Source organism: Physeter macrocephalus, chromosome 5 (genome assembly GCF_002837175.3).
Source record: "Physeter macrocephalus isolate SW-GA chromosome 5, ASM283717v5, whole genome shotgun sequence".
NCBI lineage: Eukaryota > Metazoa > Chordata > Mammalia > Artiodactyla > Physeteridae > Physeter > Physeter macrocephalus.
The window spans coordinates 48,203,286-48,223,888 of record NC_041218.1 but is presented as its reverse complement, the minus strand read 5'-3'; the positions used below and the strand labels follow the sequence as shown (position 1 = coordinate 48,223,888).

Genomic DNA, 20,603 nt, shown 5'->3' with positions numbered 1-20,603 from the left:
AAACAAATACGGTGTCAGGCTATGCAAGAGTAAAGCAGATTTTTAAAAAAATAGTGTGTGAAACTGGGACAAATGTGATGTTGGCGGGGCCGTGTTGGACGCAGCTAAAGGTTCGTGTCAACATATTAAAAATGTTTTGTGCCTTGTCTCTTGGCCAAGGCCTCCTGACAGTGCGCTTTAGTGGCTCGTGAAACGACTCCCTAAGACCAAGGTAGTTACAGTTGTTCCACTGAAGCGTGACAAATGGCCTCTCACTTTGAATGCGTTCATGAGAAAGAAAAACCTTCCATGACAACAGCAGGGGAACTTAGTTACAGGCTCCAGGTCTGGGGGAAAGAATGGAGATAGTCACTGGCTGTGGCCAAGCGAGAGAAGACAAGAGCCTGAGCTCACCTGGGAAGAACGAGGACCGGGTGATATACCAGTAACAACAGCACAATGACAACATTAGTGGGGCTTCATGGAGAACTTGCTATTTGCCAGGCACAGTCCCAAGAACTTTATATATATTATCTCATTTAATTGACACAATAACCCTAAGAGATCGGTTATGAGGTAGGTACATTTATTTTTCTGTTTTATAAAGATAAGTATTGAGAGGCTCTTAAAAGAAGTTGAGTAACATGCTTCAAGTTATTCAGCCAATAGTTGTCAGAGGTAAGATTTGAACCCCGAGAGTTTGTTCATTTATTTAACACATGCTGTTTGAATGTCTTTTATATGCCAGGCACCCTTCTAAGGGCCGATGAGACCTAAGTGAACGAGGCAAAATTTCTGCTTGTATGGAGTTTGGCTAATAGTGGGATGAGCCCAGTAATAACAAGCCAACAAATCAGTAAATAATTTCAGATGGTAATAGGTGCTGTGAAGGAGAGTGAGTGGGGTTGGGGGAAGGCTGCTTTACACAGGATTGGCAGGGATGGCCCATGGGAGGTGACATTTGAGCTGAGCCCTGCATAAGAGCAAGTCAGCCATGCAAAGCTCTATTGGAGGAGAGTTCTTACATGGAGCGTCCACAGGAGCAAAGGCCAGGGGCTCAGAAGAACTTGGCTTGTTCTAGGAAGAGAGAGAAGGCCAGTATGGTTGGATAATACATGAAAAGGGGGGAAGTGCCTGCAATGGAGTGAAGAGGAGGGCAGGAACCAGAGGACACCGGGCCTTGGAGGCAATAGTATGTTTGTATTTTATTCCAAGTACAGATGGGAGACATTGGAGGATTTTAAGCAAGGGAGCATTGTGATCTCCCGTCTCTGTGGATGGCTTTCTTCACCTCTCTGTGACGTTGCCAACAAGGGGCAACCAGAAAGGGATAAGGTGTTTATGTGCAGGGAAGCCTAAATGAAAGTTTAAAGGTTAGGAGCCAGCATCTCAGATGAATGAAAATTCTGGGTTTTTCACAGAGCAAGACTGAAATGAACAGTGAGAGGCCATCTAATCCAAACTTCTGACTTTAGATAAGAAGACCTTAGGAAATCCAAGCTGAGCATCTGAGCTATGTTTGAAAACCTGCATTAAGGAGACTATTTATTTGGGGGAGAACTTCCCTATGTAGAAAGCTGCACTCTAGGTTCTGAATATTCTTGACAACTTCTTGGTCTGGCGGTTGTACTTACCTTATAGAGTAAATCTCATCCAAAATAACAAGACAGCTTTGGGTAGATGACATCTCAGGGATTCATACTTCCATGCAGTCGTGTGTGTGTGTGTGTGTGTGTGTGTGTGTGTGTGTGTGTGTGTGTGTGCGCGCGCACATATTGATCTTTATCTTTGAAAAATATTTTTGAAGGTGTTATCAATATTTTAACATTCAGGACCTGGTTTTTCTGGTGAGATGGTATTGTATGGATGGTTCTAGAATTTTGTTGTAAACTCGGCAACATGATTTATTTTATTTGAATGTTATTATAAACAAACACTCATCTTAACCCATTAAAATTGGTCTGTGTCACATATAAGATGAAATTAATTGCTTGTTTAGGTTAAAAGCTCACTATTACATTGTCTACTTTGACAAAGTATTAAGAGCTTCACTTTTATTTAGCAAACTAGGTTTGAATAACAACATAAACCATTATTAATACACTGTATTTGTGTGTGTGCCTATGTGGTTGATTATCCATATGTAGGTTCCTGACAATGCAAGCCTAAGAATCCAGATGCATTTGTATGAAACTATCTTAGGAGGTGTTTAGTTGCCTCTGTGATAGGATGGGCCCCAGAAAGCAAGTATGAATTGTGAAAGAACTTAATTTAAGCTACATAACTGTAATTGAGTAGGATTTGGGGAAGTTCACCACTCTTGAGTTACTTTTTATTTATAGTAAGTATATTTGTTTCTCAGGAGGGGAAAAATTCTCAAACTATCTTACTGCATGAGATTAGAAAATTTCTGTTCCTTTTCCTGAAAGTAGTATGTGACAGTAGCACAAGGACAAGGGCAGTATAAGGATGGGAGTGGGATGCCATAGGCGTGCAGGATGACAAAAAGAGTTTCCTTATCAAAAAGCACTGAATTAGAGAACTCTTTTTTTTTTTTTTTTTTGCGGTATGCGGGCCTCTCACTGTTTTGGCCTCTCCCGTTGCGGAGGACAGGCCCTGGACGCCCAGGCGCTCCCGTTGCGGAGCACAGGCTCTGGACGCGCAGGCTCAGCGGCCATGGCTCACGGGCCCAGCCGCTCCGTGGCACGTGGGATCTTCCCGGACCGGGGCACGAACCTGAGTCCCCTGCATCGGCCGGCGGACTCTCAACCACTGCGCCACCAGGGAAGCCCAGAGAACTCTTAAAGCTTCCCCAGCTTAACATTCTGTGAGTCGGGGAAAAGGATTTTTCCCTCTGGCTGTTTAAGCTAGAGTATGTTTTACCAAGACCTTAGCTATGAGCTCCGGAGGACTCTAATAACTCCGTCAAAATTATAAATTCAGCTGTCAGCACTGGGATTGTTGAGTTGACTGAACAAGCAGATTTTCTCCATTGTCTGCTTTCTAGATTGATGAATAACAATTTCGTCCTCTCCATTTTGTTGTAACTCTTTCACTCTGACACTGATTGCTGAGAGGTTTTCTGGAAATTTCCTAAGTCACACACTGGAGTAAATTCAAGGACATAATGCAATTCCAATTGAATCATCAGTGTCTCAGCTGTCAGACCTAGGAGTTCAGTTGGTTGAGTTGTACAACTTCAACAGATTTAATATTACATACTTGCCACTTTGCCTCTTGCCCTCAAGTCTTAGTAAATGGGCTAAAGGTCTGACTGGAATCTGTGAGATAAATTATATGTTTATTATGCCAAGTTAAGTAAATACTGTTTGAAAGGATTACTGGAGGGTACAATCAAGTTAATTGCTTTAAAAATCTTTTTTGATTTACTGGGCTCTATGAAAATGGTTAAGCAATTGATTCTGTCATGGTAAGTGACATGAAGAAAGTGGTGTTGGATCCACAAGGGTTGCCATGTACACTTCCCACCTCATGCCTGGAACTGTCCCGTAAATGAGCTGAGAGGCCCCCGGGACCAGAAGGCAAGTACTGCTGACAGACAGTTGTTCCTCCAGAGAAGACACAAGTTGACAGTTTGACATTCAAGCTGACGGATTGATTTCTTTCTTTTTATTCTAGATGCTGAAGAATACCAGCCTCCAATATGGAAATCCTACTGTGAGTATCTAAAATCACAATCTCCTCAGAAGTCTTTAGTCGGCCTGCCTTTGGAACAATTTTTGCTGTTGATTTAGTGCACAAACTAAAACTCTCGCATCACAGCACTGCAAACCCAAATCTCTCTTTCTCTGCTAAGGAGAGATATTGGTCAGAGAGAACTGGAAGAGCCCTGTCCCCTGGCCAGGACCTCTGAGAGCCAGCTGCCTGTGACCCGCTTAGGGAAATGCTTAGGGAAAAAAAAGATGGACATTCTGACTCTCTACCTTTCTTTGGGACTTTCCTTGTCTTCCTTCCTTCCTTCTTTCCATCCTTCCTTCCTCTTTTTTATTTCACAGTTGGTCAGCAAGGGTGTGTTGACTTCCATGAATTATGTTCTTGGCTGTTCATCTTAAAGCTGTAATATCAAATGACATTTACTGCAGAAAAACTAACAGATAGCAATGGATAATGTTTGGTCACTAAGGGTGACTCCTTAGAAACAGAGATCATTATCTGATCATCAATCATCAATCCGTCTTCCCTCATGAAGCCAGACACTTGTCATCACCTCAAGCTGGTTTTCTCTTTCCTTAGTATCATCTGCCTGACTAAGTAATTCTCCAGTGACAGAGGGGAGGAGTGTGGTGTGGGGAGCCCACTGTGCTGAGAGCCAGGGGAACAGGCTCTCATTCAGGCTCTGCTTCTAGACAGCAATAATAAGAATAATTATTTCTATCATTATTGATGTTGCCCTTGTTTCTACCGCCTGTCGAGACCTGCAGCGTGCCAGCCACCACGCTAGCTCTGTGCCTGAAGTCAGAAATCGCACCACAGCCCTAAGCGACCAGTACCACTCTTATCCCTGTTTCATATACAAAGAAACCACAGCTCAGAGGGGTTCAGTAACTTGGCAGAGGTTTTATGAGAAACCTTGGAGTGGCATTCAGAGTGGAACCCAGAAGCAAGCCAGACTCACAGCCTGCACGTTGCCAATCTTTTTTTCTTTCTATTTAAAATTGTATACATAAGTATATACATACACACAGACACACACACATATGCATATACCTGTGTATGTATGTATTTGTTACAAAAGCAATACAAAGCTACATAAAAGACGAACGTTAGAGAAATACATAAAGCCGAGAGCAAAAATTTCCCATAGGCCACATACCAGCTCTCACCCCATATTCCACTCCTCTTTTCCAGTCACTGACCCTGTCCATTTTGGAAAGCATATCTTTCCAAGTGTTTAAAATACACATGCCTAATAGTCTGTTGTTGTTCCCTTTTGTGAAAATGGGTTTATGCTGTACCCGTTGTCCTTCAACTTGCTTGTTTCACTTCACAAATACCTTGTTTTTATCTTCCTATGTCAGCATATAGAGAGGCACCTCATTCTTTATTACATGAGTCTGTTCTTCCATCTGTGAAATAAAGGGGTTGTGCTGTGTCTCTAAGGGCCCTTCCAATCTAATGTTATGCATTCTGATCTTCTATTTTAAAAGGCAATGCTAATGACTAAGTAATTGGATGTTTTTGTTTATTTGTTTCCTAATGGAGTGTGAAGCGCTCTGACAGTAAATCAACAAAATATCTGTAGTGAGAGGTATTGGGGGTCCCGTGCCTCACTGTTCCTTGCACACTGTCTTACACACAGCCTTGCATACGTTAACTACGCAATAAATATTTGTTGAGTGAATGCCACCGCAGAGAGCTTTACTGAAGCGAGAAGATGGCACTGGCTCAAATTCATTTCGCTTTTTGCTAAGAGACCTTGGGCCACCCAGTGTATCTCTTAAAAGCACTTTTATGTCCTAAGGAAACCAGAAAAGGTGTTGTTAATTACATGTTCCAATATCAATTTTACCAGAGTATATTGGTTTTAAGTTTGATTTTTTTGATCTAAGCAAGTTGTGTGTGTGCGTGTGTTTACTTTGCTCTAGGATCATAAAACTTTAGATGCAGAAGGGATAGTTGAGGCCATTTAATACAAACCTAATGACATAGATGAAGTTCCTCTTTATTATGCTCAACTAATAGTCATCCAGGCTGTATTTGAGGGTCTCTAGTGATGCAGAACTCTACAACTGAAGGGAGTATATGCCAACAGCAGGGCCATCCACAGCATCATAAAGAGGTTGATCGAAGATCCACAGGGTACTGCTGAGAAAGCACTCTCCTTTGGTTGTCCCGAGTCCATTAATTCTTTGAGTTAGGGTGTTGGGCTACTGTAAACTCATCTAACAATATCATTACCAAGCTTATGCTACTCCCTTTTATTCCCAAGTCTATCATCTACTCATTTGGTCTTTCAGCAGACATACATTATAAGCATTAGGATAAGCATTAGGAATCAACAGTAGCTAAAATGTGGTCCATACTTTCCTCCAATTTACAGTCTAGAAAGGGAGACAGATGTAACCAATTAACATGCAAATGGACTGAAGCAACAATATACTGCTCCTCTACCTCCTGGGATTAGAGAAGACTTTGTACAAGAGGTTAAATTTGCATGTGGGTCTTGAAGGATAAATAAGGAGAAGAAATCTGAGGGCCTTGAAGAACTTCATGAGATACACGTTAATTTCCAAGTATGTTAAAACAATAGTATTTTCCTTATCTGAAAACCCAACAAACCTATCAGAATATGAAATTTGTTTGGTTTTAAATAACCTGTTGGTAAACCCATTCTGTACCCCAGGAATCACCAAGTTGTTTCTCTTTGAAATACTCACAAACCATCCTTTCAGAGATTAATTTTACATGTTGATGTCAAACTCATTAACATATCATCTATGGAATCCATACTTTCCCATCACACACTTAATTTTCTACCTCTGGCATTTATTTGGTACTTTGAAATTTCTCATACATTTACCAGATGCAGTTCATTTTTGCCATATTATAGGACTTGGTTTGAAAACTGATTATTTACAATGATTATAGGAGTATATAGGTATGTCTTTGCTTTCATCCATCACCTATTGTTGGCTGTAATATTGACTTATTTGATATCAGATTCTTATTATGAAGCCTTAGTCCCAATTATAACGTTATTCCTAAAAGAAAATTAGTCTGCCTCATAATGATCCACTTTAAGAAGCTGTTTTTAAATTTTAATGCTAATTGCAATGCTCTTAGGTGCAAGTAACAGGATGTTCCTCTCAAGCGCATTGATTAACATAAGCAAAAAGTCTAGAGGCACTGGCTTCGGGCATGACTTGGTCCAGCAACTCAAACGACATTACTAGAACCCAATGTGTACCTCTTCCTTTCTTGGCTCTGCTGTCCTAGGTTTGTCTCCACTGTTAGTAGGCTTTTCTCTTGTAACCCCCAGAGAGCTACCAATAGCACCAGGGCTACCACATCCACATTTAAGAGCAACAGGCAGAAGGACAGTCTACTGCAAGCAAAAGTCTTAGAATTGAGTCTCAGCCCTATTTGACATGGGTTCCCAACCCTGACTCCATCACTGTGGTCAGAGAGTTGAGATATACTAACTGCCCTAAACCCATCAGGGCTCACCACTGGAACTCAGGAGGGATTACACAGGAGTGACTGGGAACTTTGGAGTACCGTTAAAATGGGGAAGATGGAAGTGGATGCCTAGAAGGCAACCAATGAATGTCTGATTTAGAAATTTAGAAGAATAAGGAACCTTAGAAATCAGCTCTCTAAATATTTTCAATAAAGTAGATTGCTTATTAATTTATTCATTCATTCATTCATTCAACAAATGCATATTAAGTCTTTGCCTTAGACCAGGCAGTGTGCTTTGAGCTGTGGGACCGCAAGGATGGATAAGACTCCATCTTGACTCAAAGAACAATGATGCCACGTGAAGTCCCTTAAGTTCCTGCCTTTCCTGCTCCCCTTTCTTTCTTAGAAGCTAATGCTGTCACTTCCTGAGCTGATTAGTTGGTAAGAATAATCTTGTCCCAAAGTATCATATATCTACATCTAGTCCTTAATACTCAAGACCAAACCCCCAAACATTGGTGAAATCACTGAGAAGTATTTGGTTTCAATTCTTAAAAAAAAAAAGCTATTTTCAAGTTTACTTTAAAAATAAAGTAAAGCCACATTCTAAACTTTAAGCCAGAACTATGAACTAAGCAGATGAGTTTAAAAGCCAACCACCATGGGTATACTCTGAAAGATTTTATTGTTTAAGAGGCCAAGTGCCAATTAAGCAGCAGATGCTGTGGCCAACATCTCTCCCCAGAGACTGTCCTGGGCAGCGGGTCAGGCAGTCACAGCTTGTGCCTGTTTTTCTAAAGAGGAGTTTAGAACCTCAGAATTCTGATCCGTAGGCCCCCTGCACCAGAGTCACCTGGGGAGAATAGTTATAATAACTATTATTATTAATAACTATTATTTATTAATAAATATTATTATTAATAACCTCAGCTTGACGCCAGATTTCTGAATCGGAAGAGTGGGGGGATATGCAATTTATCACACCCCACAGGTGCTTCTTATACACACTTAGGCCTGAGACCCCCCTGGCTCAAGTCTACACAGCCTCATCCTCAGGCTTTTCACTGTGCCATGGGACAAGAGGAGAACTCCATCCCCAGTAAGATTGGACATTCTGTTAGCAAGACAAGGCCTGCCCACAGCTGCCTGGAAGTGGGGCTGAGCCAGGAGGCCATTGAAAGCCCCTGCTATTTCTTACTCACACCCGTGAGTGTTTTCCCATGAAAACTGGGAAGACATGGGCAGTGAGCGGGGTGGTACTGGGTCAGTGTCACAGCCAAGCGGCCAGGTTTGGCTCCTGGATCCACATGCCCTCTTGAGTGAGAAGGGGCTGTTAGAGGACATCCCTGCGGGGTCTTTTAGGAGCTGACGGGTTTGGACTGGGCTTAGCATCACCCAGGCCAGGGCTTTCACTCGGCCTCCATGGGGAGTGGGTTGATTGTGTTACCAGAGGATGAGCCGAGTTTTCTTACTGAAGAAAAAATAAAACACTCTCTCAGTGAGCTCTTGACTTCTCAATCTGCTTCAGGTTTCCTGGGGAGCAGGGGATCCCCTTCTCTTACCTCCACGTTCCCTAGTGACCATCCCCACTCCATCCCCCTGCCTAACAGCTTATTCCAGAATAAGAATTCTCTCTTGTGCTGCAAGGACCCAGGGCTGGGGAGTGCCTGGGACAGATTTGGAGCATTGCCGTAGAAGCACAGTCCATCATCTCGCCCCTTAGCGCACAGAATCACCCAAGCAGTGACATTTGTTATCGCATTTTGCTTGTGACGTGGGTTTGTTGAACAAAGAAAATTCAAGAAACAACATTTTCAAGATTATGTGACATGTTTCAGTTATATTAAATGGGCCTCATGGATGTTTGTTTCGTTAGAGCCAACTTTGAAAATGAGGGACTGGGGCCGAAGCTGAGTCTAGGGCCCCATTTTTTTCTTTGGCTGTCATGGCAATCGGTTGTCATCTCATTATCTTTATAGAGACATATTATTCAGATGGCAAACAGGCTTTGTCAATTTCTATTGCTTGGAACAGCACTGAGCAGATTTTGTAGATCCTGAGGCCTGCTCACTGAAAAATAACGATTGATTAATGATGTGTGCTGCCCAGAGACCAGCAAGGAGAGGTGGCACCCCTGGCTTGAGGGTTTTTCAGGGACCCCCCCCCCTTCAAAGTTACTCCTGGCCGGGGCTATTTCCGGTTGTAAGACTGGTGAATGACCATGTTTCTCTTTACTCAGAGGATACAGCTAAGGGCTTTAGCCTGTTGACACAGGAGAGGAACTGTCCCTTACATTCCTTCTCCTGTAACCTCTGTGATTGTTAATGGCGTCTCAATCTTTCAAGCATTCAAGGCCCTTTCCTCCATTCAATTTGTAATCAAGCCCTGGCCATCCTCCTCTGCGATCAACTCACCTCCTCATCTGCATTTCTACTAGTGTTGTCCTAACTCGCACTTTCAGGATCTCCTTTACGTACAACTAAAATACAGTTCTCTTTTGCTTCCCTGCCTCCGAGGTTCCCCCTCCGATCCTTCCTTCAGTGAAGCAAAGGGCAGTGGCCCCCACTCCTGGATGTGTGTTGGAATCTCCCAAAGACCTGTAAAAAGAACGTATTTCGGGGCCCCTTGCCAGGCTGGCAGAGTGAGCATCGCCAGAGACGATGGTGTCTGAGAATCTGTATTTTATAATTATATAATTTATATTTTAGCTCTTCGAAGATTCTAATGCAAGCAGCCCCACTTGGGACCTCTCCGCCATCTGCTTTAGGGACCACTGGTGAGGCTGAAAAATGTAGACCTTGGGACCTGGAAATCAGGCCTTAAATCTTGATTTCATCATATTATCTGCGTGACCTCGAGCTTCTTCACAGCTTGCCGTCTCCACTACTTTGTCACTGAGGTGGAGAATAACAGTTACCTTGGAGGTTTGTTGGGAGGAGTAAATGAGGAAATGTAGATAAGGTGTCTGGCACACAGTAGGCCTCCAGAAAATGAGAACTTCTATTTTTTCTGAACAGTCCTATCCTTATTGTCATTATTCTGAAACAGACCAGATCACATCACCTCCCTGCTCAAAACACGTCACTGTCCCCCCATTGCTGACAGAAGAACGTCCATGCTTCCTACCATGACCTTCAAGGTTCAGTCCCACATGGCCTCCTCCCACACCTGCCCACCCCGGAGCAACAGCACACTGGACTCTCAATGACCAATCAGCACGTCATTCCCTTTTACTGCTGGGGCTCTTTCCTCTATCTGTACCCCGCTCTCTTTTCTCTACCTGTGGAAACCCTGCTAACTCTTCAAGAAGAGCTCCATGCTTCTCCCCTCGGGAAGCCATCCTGACCACCTGCGTAAAAAGAACTGCTTCCTCCTCTGCCCTTAATTAAAGCACTTGGCCCTTCCTGGTTTTGTTTCTCCACGTGCATCTCCCTCACTGGATCAGTGTCCTTGAAGGAATGGCTTGTGACCCATGAGTCAATGCATACAAATATGCATTAAGCATCTACTATGTGCCAAGCACTGTTCTAGGTGCTGAGCGTCCCACAGTGGACAGAACAAAGTCCCTGCCCCCAAAGAGCCTACACATAAGTCCCTGCCCCCAAAGAGCCTACACATTAGTCAAGGGAGACAGCACACAAAATAAACAAATACAGCGTGTTAATGGTGATGAGTACTGTGAAGGAACATGAAATGGTGTAAAGGTAGCGGAGTGATGGGGTGGAATTTTATACCAAGTCGGGCAAGTCAGGGAAGACCTGAATGAAGGGGGAGGAGTGCCATCTAAGCATCTTGGGAAAGAGCAATCCAGGTGGAGGGCACAGCAAGTGCAAAGGCCCTGAGGCATAGAAAAATAAACCAGGGCTTTGGAATCGAAAGGATACATTTTAGCTGTATGGTCTGGGGCAAATATTTCACTTCTGGGCACTTATTTCCTCGTATAAAAAATGAGAATGGTAATGATACGTTCCGTCCTCGGAGCTCTTGCGAAGGTTCAATAAGACATTGTTCCTGCCACATAACAGGTACTCGATATGCTGGTTCCCTTCTCTTCTCTCTTCCCCTCCATCCTCACAGCCTCCACATAATGCTGACTGTGGTATCTGTTCTACAGCAGATGTTCAAATATTTGCCGATATGAATTGCAAAGGTGCGCTTAGCTTACAATGCTTCTCTTACAACAGCTGTACTTCCTTTGCCGCCTTCAAGGGAAGCATTAAAAACGGTGTTCACGAAACTGTTCCAGCCATGCCCCCCACATATAACTGCTGGCTTCTGAGGGCATTGACAATGGGAAGAGAAGAGAGGATAGGATTCTCTGGATGTGGGTTCTGCAATTGCTCTAAAGCTCTGTGTTCTAGGAGATGCCCGCTTTGGTTCCCTTTACACTTAACAGCAAAACCCTGCTGAAAAGCAGTTAGTTGGTGTCGGAGCTCATTCGAGAGGAATAAAGGATTCCATGCAGGCTCTGTCGTGATTTAAGGAGAGCGTGGGCTCTAGTGGGAGAGTCAGTGGAATGTCCAAAACTATTTCTCTACTTTTAGCCAGTTCTTCCTCATGTTTCCTCCTGCACAAGAAGCCTTCTCTGACCTGTCTCTGATACATGGCTACAGTTGTCCTTAAGTGACACAGACATCATCATTAGTGTGGGCAACCTAAGCTTAGAAATGCGACACGTTAAAACATCCATATGAGGGTTAGATGGTTTCTTCTCTGTTAGGAAGCTGAGTCATCTACCCTTAATTAGGTAAGGAAATAACCATTTTGAGCTGAAGGCATTGGGGAGCCATAGGTACAAAATACATCCCATCATTTCCACCTCTGTTTCCATGTGACCATCTGCCCTTCAATTAAAATTTCTTTTTTTTATTTTTAGAACTAAGAATAAGCCAGAAGTTTTTGCTTCTCTTATTACATTTTCTAGAAGACTTTATGTGATCTAATTTTTAACTTTTCATAGATGTATTCTGTGATATGATTCATAGATTTATTTGACATTTATTATTCCCTCTTCAAGATTCTGAAGATAACATCAAGTAGGTTTATTTTCAACCTCTATTTCCATGGAAGCAGAATCCCAAGGTACCTGCATAGAGTAGCTTTTCCTCTAAGAGAAGTAATCAAACTAGCTGAGCAGCAGAAAATCACTCATTATAGTCTGAAAAATTACAAATAATATTCTGATAAATTACATTTTTGTATACAATTACCTGCTTTCCTCCATGCCCAAGCCTGAAAGTCTGTCTTTAAAACAGGATATAAGAGAGTTATTATTTAAGATACTAAAGGGCCCAAGAAAAAGGAAAGACAGTGGGTGGGAAATAGTCAAGTAGATAAGTATCCGTGGTGAAGGGCAGGGCAAAAATGGAACTCGTGAAAAGAGAAATGAGTTGGGGCTTCATTCACTCACAGAATCAGCTGTGTCTCTGTCCATAACTGTAACATTTCAGAGAATGTCACTCCTCTTCTAATGCCAGTCTTTCCCTGGTATGTCAAGAAACATCAGCATTGAGATTCAGGAATCCTATTATATGATCTTACTACCTAGGTACTCACAAGTACAATTTCATCTTTAAAACTGTCGAAAGAATTTTAGTACTATCTAGTCTTCCAAGAAAGCCATAACGTGAACAATGCCAGTAACAATTATGAAACTAAATTGTCCATGTAAGAATTTTTAAAAATCAGTTTTGCCCATTTATATTCATTGTGACTAATTTCCATATAAATGATCTGCCTTTATTCAGTCTAAAAATGTGTCTGTATCTCCTTTGTTTTTTGGCCGAGAAATTTGCAGTTCTTGAAAGGTGGTTAGGTGGAACTGTTTGAAGACATGTTGGTATGTGCTGATGTTTTTTAATTATAATTCTCTCTTTTTATATTTGGCAGTATATCAGTTACAGCAAGAGGCCCCTCGTCCCAAGAGGATCATTTGTCCTGGGGAGGTCAGTACTCAGCTATTTCCAATACACCTTGTTAAATATGATGAATGGTCAGCACTATGTTGATATTGGAGGACCTTCAGAGTTCCTGGGAGTTGATTGCTTTTAATGTTTGTTAAAGTGTCACCAAATTTAACATCTAAATAATCTATATTTTGAAGTCAGGTATTATTTGAAAAATACTAACTTGGAATGAGAAGTCTTACATTTTTTCACTAGTACAGAGGCAAATTGAGCACCCTTTGTAAACTCTCCAAAATGGGTGTTCTGGTTGTTTTCTTTGTTCCTGCAGTTTTGATACTTTTATCACTTTTTTATTATGAAATGCTTCCAAAAGAGAAAATGCAGAGAATGGTAAATATCTGGATACTCTCAACACCCATATTTAGCAAACCTTTACATTTTGTCATATTAAAAAAAATCCCTACGAGAAAAGTGACTGGGTTTTTATTCTTGGAGATAAGCTTAAAAATATATTGACTCATAAAAATGCTTACCAGGCACAGAACTTTCCCTGGCCCTCCTTTACTCATCAGTTCTCTTATCATCTGGGATGCCAGCAAGATTTGAAAGGCAGGACTAGGGCTCTGTTTTCTATTTTTATGCTGACTAGGTGCTTTAATAGCCAGACCAATATCCTTCAAACAAAGGTCCATGGGTCCTTGATTATTTTTGTTATTATGACTTTGATTAAATACAGAATAGCAGATTTCTTTTAAAGTGTCACATCTGCCTTATCAGAGGGAAAGGCTCTAATTACAACAATCTTGAGATTTTTCCTTGAACATCAGTACTTTCTGGCAGACTGACTGGATCTGGTTTTGAGTCTGTCTCAAAGACTTAGGTACATATGTACCCACACCCAGAGCCAACTTTACCACTGTTTAATAAGTGTTTCTATGTGAAATTTTACTTCTGTTGAAGGGCACTGAAGTTCATCAAGTAATCTGAATTTTAATAGCGTGGACATTCTCATCCCAGAAATATAGCCTGAGAAGAGAAAATATTTGATCTGTAAGGAAAAATCCAGGATGAGGTCAAATCTTTATTTGGTGGTATGATCTTGTTCTGTCACTAACCCTGCTGACTTGTCTTTTGGTTATTAAATAATATCCAAGTAAGAGAAATATAGGATAATACAAAATTTTTAATGAGTTGCTTTAATTAGGGTATTTTGGGTGAGAAATAAGAAACAAGTTGTTAAAAATTCTTTCAGTCCTACTTTACATTTAGTATTTTGCCATCAGGAAAAATATAACCATGTGTAGGGAGTTAGAGGAGTTTAAATGTCTCCATGAAAAGAATGTTTGTAAAATTAAAATACAACTAAAGTCTCTTCCTAGGGGTATTAATAAAAAGTCTACTGGTGAGGTCGGGCACTAGAACTTGAAACCCAAGGGGATATAGTAAATATTCATTTGTTCATTTATTTTATATATATATAATATATAGATAGAGAGAGAGACTGTTCTGACTTAGATCTAGGTGTTGGGAATACAGCAAAGAACTTGGCTATTGGTGCTTTGAGTGTCATATTAATTGTATGTAATTAAAGATATATTTAAGATGTTATCTATGGGTGGGTGTAAAAGAGAGAGAGAGAAAGAAACAGAAAGAGAAAGAGAGAGAAATAGAAATAGAAAGAAAGAGAGAGAGAGCGAGAGAGAGAGAAAGAGTCCAAGCACCTCTTTGTTTCTCAAAATCCTTGGAACCATGTCCGTTGTCCTCTAAGCCAGGTGGAATGTTAGCAGTGGAGATGGGTAGATTCAGATTAGCTTCATGAAGGCTCTTCACAGGTTTCCCCTGAAACTCTTCAGACATCCTATGGGCTGAGGGTCCACAGCCTATCTCTTTAATGTCACACTTGCATCAGAAGGAAGTGCCCCAGAGGCCTTAGCAAAGCAGAGCTGTGAGCCACAAGCCACACCATCTGCTATGACTAAAGGATATGGCATGTGTACAGCTTTTTTCATCCTTCTTTCTAGTCTTTTTTAAAAATTTTTATTTATTTATTTTTGGCTGTGTTTGGTCTTTGTTTTTGTGCGAGGGCTTTCTCTAGTTGCGGCGAGCGGGGGCCGCTCTTCATCGCGGTGCGCGGGCCTCTCACTGTCGCGGCCTCTCTTGTTGTGGAGCACAAGCTCCAGACGCGCAGGCTCAGTAGTTGTGGCTCACAGGCCTAGTTGCTCTGCGGCATGTGGGATCTTCCCACACCCGGGCTCGAACCTGTGTCCTCTGCATTGGCAGGCGGATTCTCAACCACTGCGCCACCAGGGAAGCCCCCTTTCTAGTCTTTTAAACCAAGCTTTTCACGTTTTGACCTTTATCAATCTGATTCATTAATAAGTTATGCCTGGTGGATGCTGGATTCCTAGGTAACTTGCCTCTAGGAATTCCACATCTCATTTCTGCCAGGAAACCTAACACAAAATGGGCATTCATCAACTCCATTTCCTCAGCAGGCAGCATGGGGCCCATCCAGCCAGGCAGATGTCAGGTGAGAAAGGGCCGAGTGTGCTGGAGGAACAGGTGCTGCCGGGGCGAGCGCCAGCCAGGGTAGCTTCAGGGCCCTTTGTCCTCCTGTGCAAATAATTCCTGCCCACAATGCTTGGCCTCCCAGGACTTGGCCTCCTTCTAGTGAAGGAGTGGTCGCTGGTGAAACCACTCCTGCTGCAGAGGGTGTTTTAGCAAACGGCTCTGTGCCTTATAGCACACCTGCGTGCTCGGGGATATGCCTAATGAAGAAGCCTTTCTGCTTGAGTGTGTGGCCAGAAAGACTGAAGCTTTATTAACACATTTACGTAAAGCCATAAAGGCTATTTCTTTTGAATAATGAGTTATGATTTTTTCTGTGTCTTTGCCATCTCATCCCTCAGCTAGCCATTGAGTCCTCGCTTTATTTTACACACAGCCTTGCTGCCCTCCTTCTTAGTCTCCAGCCCCTCTCGTCTCAGCCACCTTGTCCCTGGCAAGCCTGCCCGGCTGTATTGCTCCAACACACTCCATCTCTTTTGTCTCTCTGATGACTAATAACCTCCCAGGCTATGGGCCTCTCTCAGGTTTGGGTCCTCCCACTGAAAGTGATAAATCCCACATTAGAGAACCAAGTGAGTCTGCAGTTACAGTCCTGGAACGCTGTCGTTCAAGTGTGCAGACACAGGCCAACCCGACTTGAATGCTTGGTGGCTCTCGACGGATACCAACCGCCTAATGGACTTTGTTGGAGAGCTAGGCAGTCGAGGGTACAGACTGATTCAGCAGGTGAAATACAGTGAGTTTTGCAAACCCAGGAAGGGAAGCCTGGCTGCAGAGTCAGCTGGACTTGTTTTGAATCCTTGTTCTACCACTTTCCAGCTACCTGACTTAGAACCAAGCACTTACTCTCTCAGGGGGATTAAGGTCTACCCCCAGGGCAAACAGCTCCCGTGCAGGGTGTTATAAGTGGGATCTGTGTGTCAAGTGTCTAGAATGGTGCCTGGCACATCAGAGGTACTCACTGTTGATGACTCATGGCAGATTCAGAAATCTGTGGAGAGCAGGTTCGGAGACAGTCATTAGGGACAGAGTCACAGCAATGACAGTATTCTCTGGATGTGAGGGCCAAAAAAGGCAGTGATCAAGAACAAAGCAAGATGCCTGGGTCAGGGATTAAGCTGCCATGTGAAAAGATACTGAGGATAAGGAGCAGAAAGAACAAGTGGCTGAACAACGGCTCTGGTGCCCGTTAAGCCAGGGAGGGTCAGTTACTGAAATAATAGTCCATGGCTTTCTTGAGATTCATCGTGGTAAATTAATATTTATTGAGCAGCCACGGCACCTGGCACTCTTCTCTACCGGCATTTCCCGAGTGCTCCATGCCATGAGATTCAGAACATCTTCCGGTATGCAAAATTCTCACTTGCCCTTTCCGTCAATTATCAGTCAGTCGTCACATAAGCATATATTAATCACCAAATGTGTGCCTGGGTGGTCTGCTAGGAATTGTGCAGAATATCGACTCCTAAATTTGCATCTCTAGCTAAGACTTCTCCCCTGGGCTCCAAACACCTTGCTCCATCTGTCTACTTGACCTTTTCAGGGAGATGTCCCGCCGGCCATCTCTAGCCTAATGCTCAAAGGAGAAATGGACCCCACTCCATTAAATGGCACCTAACTTCAGAAACCTGCATGCTTGTCTCTCCTACCCTCACCCTTTTCTCTTAGCAAGCTGCATTTACCTCCAAATATATCTTGCATTTGTCACTCTTCTCTGCCGGACTACCGTGGGGTTGGGCCCATCATTGTTCCTTACCTGGATTGTTGCCGCTTAGCAGCCTCCAGCCTCATCTCCCTGCTTCCACTCTCGGCACTCTCCCTCACACACACACACACACGCACACCCCATTCTTCAAACAGGAGCCCAAACCATCATTGTTATATATAAATCCAACTGCTTCAGCAGCTTCCCATTGCTCTTAAAATAAAAGCAAGGCCTCGGGCTTCCCTGGTGGTACAGTGGTTGAGAATTTGCCTGCAGATGCAAGGGACACGGATTCGAGCCCTGGTCTGGGAAGATCCCACATGCGGTGGAGCAACTAAGCCCGTGAGCCACAACTACTGAGCCCACGTGCCACAACTACTGAAGCCCGTGCGCCCAGTGCCGGTGCTCCACAACAAGAGAAGCCACCGCAGTGAGAAGCCCTCGCACGGCAACAAAGAGTAGCCCCCGCTCGCCGCACCTGGAGAAAGCCTGCGCGCAGCAACGAAGACCCAACGCAGCCAAAAATAAAAACAAATGAATTAATTAATTTAGAAATAAATAAAAGAAAAAAAGAAAAGCAAGACCTCTTGCCATGCCTCTGAGCCATGGTGTGGCTCCTGCCATCCTCACTGCCCCGTCTGTACCATTCTTCTCGGAGTGCACTGCCTTGCAGCCCCACTAGCTCCTGCTCCTACTCATCAAACAGATCATAGTGCTGCTACCACAGGGCCTTTGCATTTGCCCTTTGCCTGGAATTCTTGTCCTCGAGTTCTCTGCATGTCCAAGTTTCAGATCAAATTTCACCTAATAAAGCCCTCTTTGAACCCCCTAAAAATTAGCACCTACAGATCTTCTCTCTTGTTTCACCCTGTTTATTTTGTTTATAGGACTTAATAGACTCTCTAGTATACTTTTTGATCATATTTAACTGTTTACTTGTTGCTTGTGCATCTCTCTCCAGGAGAATACAAGCTCCAGAGATGTCACCAGTCTTAATCTTAAGTACTTCGCTAGCATTAAGCCCAGGGCCAAGCAGCAGTGGGCAATCAGTAAATATATGGTAAAATGATGAAAAAAAGGATAGAGACTGCTAACATAAGGAATTTAGAATTCTCAAACTATTACTAATAGCATATCAGATTTACTCAATGCTGTTATTAGGGGAGTGAGTTGAACTTTTTGGCTGTTGTTAAGGTTCTTACATAAAGATGGACTAATACTTTTTCCTGGAACATTCTAACTTTCTTTTTGGCCTTTCCAAAAGGCCAAACATCAAGATTTACTTGCAAGGTCCCCAAGAATTACCTGAAGAATACAAAATATGCAGAAATTCTTTTATGACTGTAAATGATTTGGTGTCATTTGTCCTTCTTTTTTGAAATTGTTGTAGTGAATATGGGATTATAAAAAGCAATTTCAAAGCAGAGAAATAAATTACATACTATCATTTCAAATTGTTCTCCATTTTATGCGGCTTTACTTCCCCTCTCCCTTACCAAAGAGTATTTTGGAAGTTTTTTTTTTTTAATGCAAAAGTGAATTGTAGAACTGAAGTTTCTAGCATTTACGATCAGAACCTTTTTTTTTTTCTTGATTGTCATAGGTTAAGCCAAGTACACATGACAGTGAACTATCTTAAGTTGCCGTAGTACCTTATTTTACCTCCTAGTGAATTGTATTCACTTTTTAAATATTACCGTAAGTGCCTCTTCCCCCTTTTTGTGCATTTTCTCTAGCTTTTGGTGTTCCTAAATATCTACCCATTTCATCCCTTCTACCTTTATTTGTAAAAACTGTCCTTTTAAGCCTAAAAGAGCATTTCATTTTATCATTAGGCTTTTAAATTTTCATTCACCATACCTAGATTTCACGTCTTAGAGTCTTGTAGCTTTAGGCCTTTCTCTTGTCTTAGACACGTCTGGAAGATCTTAACAAGCCATACTGATTGGCTGTATCATTCTCAACTAACTCAGTACATTTCAAATCACAGATTTAAAGTAAACTCAGGGGTTTTCTAATATTCTACCATCCTCCCCCTTTTCTTCTTCTATTCATTGAAAATAAATGTTTTTTGAAAACTCTACTGATTCAAGACATCTAGACGATATGTCTTTAACGTAATGAGATTGATTCTATAAGCCACAAACAAAAATCAATCCCATTACCTTTTAATTGGCTTTATGTGTAGTAATCAGAAGGCTATTTCTTCCCTGGTCAGAAATATTTCTCTTCTTTTCATCCTGGACTTTCTCCACTGGTCTCTTTTCTCCCCTTACTATTGACACAACCTAGAATAAAAGGCTTTTCCCATCATTATTCCCCCCAAGCTTTCATCTCACTCCCTAATGCAGTCAGGCATTTTTGCTGATGTGATTTCTTCCTGAGCTAGACTCACTTTGCTTGTAGACTCACTTTTGTAAAGGGGGAAAGCCTCGTAAAACTAATGTTAGAAAAAAAAATTTAGACATGTGAGTTTTATTTTCTTTCTAAAGATAAAACCAAGTTTTCTGCTGCTTTAAATAAAAAGCTCCTTTTTTAAAATTAACAAGTGAGGCCATCTACCAAAATACATAACCTTCCAAAAATTTTACTCTCTTTGGAATATTCTGAATTTCTTCTAGTGTAACACAGATTTTGCACGTTTGCACCTAGAAAATATTTATTCATTTCCAAGGTGATATCGTGAGCAGTGGATAAGGGCTCTTGAGGACAAGCTGCTATAGAATTCAGATGCTCAGAGCCTCCAAGCCGAGAGGACAGATGGCTAAACTGGAGAGGGCCACCAAGGAACAGCATATATATATATAAGTTGAATGTAAGTTGAGGCAAAAGTAGAAGGTTTTTCTCCTTAAAACAGAATAAGGAAAATGAGGGAGAATTAACAGTGATTGATAAGAAGTAAAATTTCTCTTTTTTTTTGAAATGTGCATCTTTTTAAAAAAATTTTCACATGAATTCGTATTTTATTTTATTTTGAGTTTTTGAATTTTGTTTTATTTTTTTATACAGCACGTTCTTATTAGTCATCAATTTCATCCACATCAGTGTATACATGTCAATCCCAATCTCCCAATTCATCACACCACCACCCCACCCCCCTGCCGCTTCCCGCCTTGGTGTCCATACGTTTGTCCTCTACATCTGTGTCTCAATTTCTGCCCTGCAAACTGGTTCATCTGTACCATTTTTCTAGGTTCCACATATATGCGTTAATATGTGATATTTGTTTTTCTCTTTCTAACTTACTTCACTCTGTATGACAGTCTCTAGATTCATCCACGTCTCTACAAATGACCCAATTT

The 20,603-nt window shown here is 42.1% G+C and overlaps 1 protein-coding gene across 3 annotated transcripts in view; it reads left to right on the top strand.

The window, feature by feature from the left end:
- The window catches only part of CHN2 (chimerin 2), a 314,431-nt gene that overhangs the window by 146,180 nt on the left and 147,648 nt on the right, over nt 1-20,603 (top strand). For all 3 annotated transcript variants that reach the window (XM_055084940.1, XM_024131278.3, XM_024131284.3), the window contains exons 2-3: nt 3,619-3,657; nt 13,012-13,067. In XM_055084940.1, coding sequence (XP_054940915.1) covers nt 3,619-3,657; nt 13,012-13,067 — 95 coding nt within the window. The remainder of the gene's footprint in view (nt 1-3,618; nt 3,658-13,011; nt 13,068-20,603) is intronic.